This window comes from Pyrgilauda ruficollis, unplaced genomic scaffold (genome assembly GCF_017590135.1).
Source record: "Pyrgilauda ruficollis isolate IOZ18807 unplaced genomic scaffold, ASM1759013v1 scaffold90, whole genome shotgun sequence".
Classification (NCBI taxonomy): domain Eukaryota; kingdom Metazoa; phylum Chordata; class Aves; order Passeriformes; family Passeridae; genus Pyrgilauda; species Pyrgilauda ruficollis.
This window is the reverse complement of record NW_024531044.1, coordinates 200,807-207,411: the sequence shown is the minus strand read 5'-3', so window position 1 is coordinate 207,411 and position 6,605 is coordinate 200,807. Positions and strand designations below refer to the sequence as shown.

Here is a 6,605-nt window from a genome sequence, read left to right as displayed (position 1 = left end):
TCTTTCCCTCTTCTTCCTCCAGCTCTGTATGCTGAGCATGACACCATAACGTGTCATCTCTTAGGACAGGAGAATTTTGATACCATCTTGTCACATTTAAAATTAATTGATTTCCATACTAAATTGAAATAAATTAGTGTACATCAATTAATGTTTAAGTGTCAGAGATCAAAAACATTTGGTCTCCCCATGATATGAAGTTACATATAATCTGATGGCAAGTGTAAGAACTGCCAGTTTTGGCTTTACAATGGCTTCTCCTTGGAAGAAAAGCAAGAAAACAGTTCTGTAAAAGTTAACTTACTCACTAGTAACTATAACTGCCTTTTGAATTCAGTTTCAACTGAATTTATAGTAAAATGAAGCATTTAAATGCCCTTCTGTCCATCTGCAGGTGTTCACAGTTGTTGAGGAAGAATTATGTGGAAGTTCCATCTCTGAAAGCTCCGTTTCCAGAGATGACATTTCCAGTTTCTCAGCATTGCTGTAGTGGTTGTGGCTATGCTGTGGCAGAATAGGAATAACTTCTGGAACTGACCAAGGTTGTAAAAGGGTTGTGACACTTCAGGTGAGCAGGGAGGCAGATAGAAAAATACCTGAGGGAATGCAGGTACTACATTCCCAATATGTACTACACCATTCTGAAGTCAGGAATTAAAAATCTTCAAAAGAAGTTGTGATATGTTTTCAAGAGCACGGACTGCTGATGTGTGGATTACCCTAGAAGTAAATTAATTGTCAGCAAAAGTAATTCCAGTCCACATTCAAGCAAATAACATTGGAACTAGTGGATTATAAATTGCACTATCATATAAATTAATGCAACTTAGCTGAAACTGTAATTGAGAAAAACCCGCTCAAAAGTTTTATTCTAAATGTTTTGATTGATTGGCAAGTTTTCTCTTTAATGATTTTTTTGCATCATTGAAGTACGTGGATTTCATGACTATTAATTTCAGTGTGGTAGTAAAACAGAGACTGGTTTGCAGATGAATTTGGCAGTCTTCCTTCACCCTGGTAAAAAGGAGACCTAAACCAGAACCTACTGCTTTCAAATTTGCTAAAGCTGTAAACCAAACTAATTTAAAACTACACCTGTGAAATGCTGAATAAGGGTATTCATAATTTTATTTCTTATTTTGTTTGTTTTGTTACAGCATTTCACAGTAACCAGAGATGGAGAAAAGAATGTGTCACAAGAGCAAAACTGAATTAAATGCTCTAACAATATCTTATGTTCTTTTCAGGTTCTATGTAATCTCATTGGGCAACAGCGTGGAACTCGTCTGTCCAAAATGGTTTATGGTGAATTTTTCCGCAGACCTGGCAAAGATGCAGAACTTATCAATTTGAACGTGGGTGGCTTTAAGCAATCAGTGGATCAAAGCACCTTGCTCCGATTTCCCCATACCAGACTTGGAAAACTTCTCAAATGCCATTCAGAAGAGGCTATTCTAGAACTGTGTGATGATTATAGTGTGGCAGACAAGGAATATTACTTTGACAGGAATCCTTCCTTGTTCCGATATGTTCTGAACTTTTACTATACAGGCAAACTTCACGTTATGGAAGAACTTTGTGTCTTTTCCTTCTGCCAGGAAATAGAGTACTGGGGAATAAATGAGCTGTTTATTGATTCCTGCTGCAGCAATCGGTACCAAGAACGGAAGGAGGAAGGTCCTGAAAAAGACTGGGATCAGAAGAGCAACGACAGTATGGACTCCTCCAATGAAGAGTCATCCATATTTGACAAAGAGCTAGAAAAGTTTGATCATCTGTGTTTTGGTGAAATAAGAAAGAAGATCTGGGTCAGGATGGAAAATCCTGCATATTGCTTGTCTGCCAAGTTAATTGCCGTGTCATCCCTGAGTGTTGTTCTGGCATCAATTGTGGCCATGTGCATTCATAGCATGCCAGAATTTCAAAGGCTGGATGCCAATGACAGGGAGATTGGAGACCCTGTGCTGGAAGCTGTGGAGATTACATGCATCATCTGGTTTACTGCTGAGCTAGTGATCAGGCTCTTCACTGCTCCAAGTCAAAAGAAATTCTGGAAGAAACCACTGAACATCATTGATTTTGTCTCTATTATCCCATTTTATGCCACACTGGCTGTGGACACGAAGGAAGAAGAAAGTGAAGATATTGAGAACATGGGGAAAGTGGTTCAGATCCTGCGGTTAATGAGGATATTTCGCATCCTGAAACTGGCCAGGCACTCCGTAGGACTGCGGTCTTTGGGCGCCACTTTGAGACACAGCTACCAAGAAGTTGGACTTCTGCTTTTGTTTCTGTCAGTTGGGATTTCTATTTTTTCAGTGCTTGTCTACTCAGTGGAGAAAGATGATGACTCATCAGAACTGCAGAGCATCCCTATTTGCTGGTGGTGGGCAACCATCAGCATGACCACTGTTGGTTATGGGGACACTTACCCGGTCACACTTGCTGGAAAGCTGCTCGGCACCCTCTGCATTATCTGTGGGATTCTGGTGGTAGCACTTCCCATCACCATTATTTTCAATAAGTTTTCTAAGTACTACCAAAAGCAAAAAGCTATTGATAGAGACCAGTGCAGCAATGATCGCAAAGAGAAAAGCAATGACCTACCCTATTTTAACATTAGGGATATATATGCAAAAAAGATGCACTCCTTCATTTCTAGCCTTTCTTCAGTAGGAATTGTAGTCAGCGACCAAGAGTCAACAGATGCCTCCAGTATCCAAGATATGGAGGATGTTTATAACACAGTATCTTTAGAGAATGGTACAGGAAAATGAGTTGAATCATGTTTGCTTCTCTTTATTTCTCTGCTGATTCTTGGTAAATGTGGACTGACAAACTTCAGTGAATTCATGAAGAGCAGTTGATTCTCAGGGTACTTAACTCTCAGCCATATTTGGACATTCTTTGCTCTGAGGATGCCATAAAAGCTTCATTGTTTATATGAGGCTTTAAAATATGCCTCATACAGTGGTTTAGTTTTTACACAACTAGTGTTATGCATTTTTGGGGACAAAAGCTGGGAAAAGAGTTTCACATGTGAGATAAGTGGGTGTTTTTTGGTTTGCGGGTATTATTGTTTGATTTGTTAATTGTTTTTTCCCCTGCAGCAGTCTCATATCTTACACAGAATTTGCTTTGATAACTTGCTGCTCTTCAGGTAGAGATATATTAAAAATGTGTAAGAAATATTGCACAAGTTAGTGAAGTTTTCACCTGCAAATACATTAGGTAATTGAAGGAATTGTATACATGTAAAACTGTGGTTGCTAACACACTGATGTAATTTTAGAGTTGGGAACCTGTTTCCTAAGTTGGGGCAGAAAATATATTCATACATATTGTTTTTACTCCATGGAAGCATAATATTTATTAATTTCTTTCCAAAAGCACAATACATTTTTAGTTTGTTAAAATAAATTATTCCCATTGTGCCTGTATTTTTCTTAGGATCCAGCCATGGCCAAGCTCTATTAGGTCCTAAAGGTTTTTAGTCATAAGTCCCAGGATGAAAGCAGGATAGGAGCTTTTTGTACCATTTAGCCACCTCTCCAGCTGTTGTGACCCTGAGCAATTCTGGTACCTGGAGGGGATCCTGCTGTGGTTAAGGCCACCCCGGTGGCTTCCCCAGGGAGTTTTGACTTGTGGGCACTGAAGCAAACATCTGTGGTGGTCTTTAGAAGTTCCTGCTCCCCACTGGCAGCACAGCTGCCCCTTGCTGGGGGCTGCTGCCTCAGTGGTGGGAGCAGTGGGAGCAGCAGCTCGGTTGCTGTGCTGGGTCCCTGTCCAGGGCTGAAGTGCCAAGCAGCAGAGATGTGAGGACGTGCTCATCTCTGCCATATGCTGCCCATCAGAGATGTAGGGTGGGAATTGCACCTGGGCATCTGTATTCAGCTCATTTTTTCCAAAGCTCATCTGTTGGTGGTGGCAGCTTTCCTGGTGTGTGCTGTGTGCTGGAGCAGTGCTCGTTGCTTGGCAGAGTCCTGCAGCTCTGTGCATTCCCCTCCTCTCCAGGGATTTCCTAAGCAGCCAGCTAGCTCTGCTCTGTTTCCAGCAGTTCTGGAGAGGCTCAAGGACTTTAGAGTGTCATGTGGACCATATAGTCCTCAGTGTTTCTGAACACTCATTTTCTTTCATTTGTCTAGTGACTAAATCAGACGCTGGGCAACAGAGAATCGAAGACACTGTGATGTTGATATTCGCCTTGAAGAGAGGTTTGACTATTTTATTTTTTTAAATATTATTGGGTCAAATATGGAAGCCTGTACTGAACTTCTATTCAAGAAGATCAAACTCCATAGGAATTGACTTCAGAACTGAGTAAGATGCCAGAAAATGACAATTGATTTTGGCCACTGCAGACACTTGATTTTTCATGTATCTGCCAGATTTTCTATTGCAAAATGCATTAAGTAAGTAACTGAGGTGCACTTAAATTTACTAAGGCACAGAGCTCTAACCTCTTTCTGAGATGGAGAAACAAGAAAACAGTATCAACCTATACATTGTAAAGATGTGTCTCTCAGGACTGCTGTGCATCAATATAGTGATGTGGAACCTAAAGAAAATATTTTGAGCTTTGGAGGAACCTCAAAATTTGGTTTGTTACTTGCTGACTGTTGTAAGGGTATGTGATGCTTCACAGACAATTAAAGCTAATTCTTCCCATATTTTTTGTAGGAATAGCAAAAGGTAAAGTTAGCCTAAATGTGATTTGTTCTTGCTCAACAATTAACATTAAAAAGATGTAATGATACAAAATACAAAATACATATGTGCATATGAATCTAATAGGAACCAGCAGAATAACAGCAAAAAAGAGAATAGAGCAAAAAAGTTACTCTCTGTCCAAAGAAAACCTCTTGGTGGTGTCCATGTAAAGATATATTTATGTATATATTGCATTGCCACTGAAGATCAAAAGCAATGAAAAATACTGTAATGCAACAAGACCTGCAAGAAATTGTATTAAATAATTGAAAAAGTGCTACTGAAAAATTTAGTTTTGTGTATCAGGCATTACTCAAGGATCACAGAATATACAACTTTGTGGATTGAATATTATGACTGGTTATTTGCCATAAAATTGATAAGCTTTTCATCAAACTCATGAATTAGTCTTAAGGCTGTTAAACTTTTTAAGTGCTCTGACTTTATGCATTGATACAGCTTGCAGCAAAGTGAGATACATCTTTTGGAACACATCAGAAGGTGCAGTACATATCCATATATCATTTAGTGTACACTATTTGGATTTCTGTGATGAAATCTTGCCTTTTTTCAAATCAATTGTATCTTAAAAATGGCTTTCTTGTATCCTTACCCCTTGCTGGAATAAATCCAGCACCTTGGTTTCCCACAGGTGTGACTGTGAGCAGGATGTGAGCTGTGCTTCATGCCAAAAAATAAATAACTGTGCTTCATGCCCTCAAGGCAGAACTGCAGTGCTGTGACGTGCACTGGTGCTAGACAGTGTCACAAGGCTCGAGTGCCAGAAGGAAGCAGATGAGAGCAAAGACTGAGATACACAGTCTATAAGGGCTGTTTCTTATTGAATTTGTCTTCTTCCTTGGCCCACAGTGGCATATTGTTGTCATATTAGTGTCAACAGAAGTATATTGAATATTGTTTTTCTTTTTCCTGAACCACATCTTTTCGCTTTAGAAATGCTTCCTAAATTTTCACCACCCAGCTGCTCTGTTTCAGACACCAAAGCACAGAGAAGATTTCCATTTAGACATGCATCCCATTTTGTATGGGAGAGATTTGTTCATTTTTATACAAAACAATTTACTGCAGTGTTGTTGCTTTCTTTGTTTTGATGCCAAAGTCTTCCCTTTTGATGTCCAGTATTTCCAGAGGAGCATCCACCTTTTCCTGGCTTTCCTTAGTGTATAAAGGGAAGGCAGCACTGCACTGCATTGCAGCTCTTTTTGAGAGGCTTCCAGCTGGCAGGGGCATCACCCCACTGCCCACAGCTCCTGCCTTGCTGGGGCCAGGCTCTGGCTCTGGCACTGGCTTTTGGGGTATGGTAGTAGAGGAAAAAAAAATTCAGTGTAAAGGAATTAGAAAAGAGAAATGGGAGAAGGCAGGAAGCAATCAGTCAATAAGGGTGGTGGAGAAGCATGAGAGAACCTCAGAAGTAAGGAAGTTGAGAGAAAGAGTCCTTGTTTTTTCACTTATTTCCTGCCTTTTTTTTTTTTTTTTTTACCAGTGCTTTTCTCCCCTTTCCTTCCTTCTCCCTTCCATCCCCTCCTGCTCATACCCTGGCCCCGCTTCCCAACCAGCCTGTAATCCAGCAGTCTGTTTATGTCCAAAAATGAGAGTCTTTCTGAATCCAGAAAGGCATGTTCCATCCACCTGGAGAGCAGCAAGCAGAACTTCGCAGGGATGTAATTAGGGAGCAGAGGCAGTGCTTTTTGCAAGAAGGGGGTGTTGCTCAGATTGTGGAACATAAATGTGGGGTAAATAAACATCACATTTGTGTCAGGCCTGTAAATGAAATACCACTTGTGGCTTAGGTAGAAATTCTCAGTCCACAACCTGCTTCTGAAGGGAAGAGGAGGGGCAGACACTGATCTCTTCACTCTGGTGACAGTGACAGA

General features: G+C 40.4%; 1 protein-coding gene across 1 annotated transcript; it reads left to right on the top strand.

Annotated features, from left to right (window-relative positions):
• Nucleotides 1-437: 437 nt before the first annotated feature.
• On the top strand, nt 438-4,942 carry KCNS3 (potassium voltage-gated channel modifier subfamily S member 3). The gene is made up of 2 exons (XM_041489191.1): nt 438-568; nt 1,248-4,942. Exon 2 carries the CDS (start codon nt 1,296-1,298, stop codon nt 2,775-2,777), a length of 1,482 nt encoding a protein of 493 aa, XP_041345125.1. The 5' UTR covers nt 438-568; nt 1,248-1,295; the 3' UTR covers nt 2,778-4,942.
• The last annotated feature ends 1,663 nt before the right edge of the window (nt 4,943-6,605 follow it).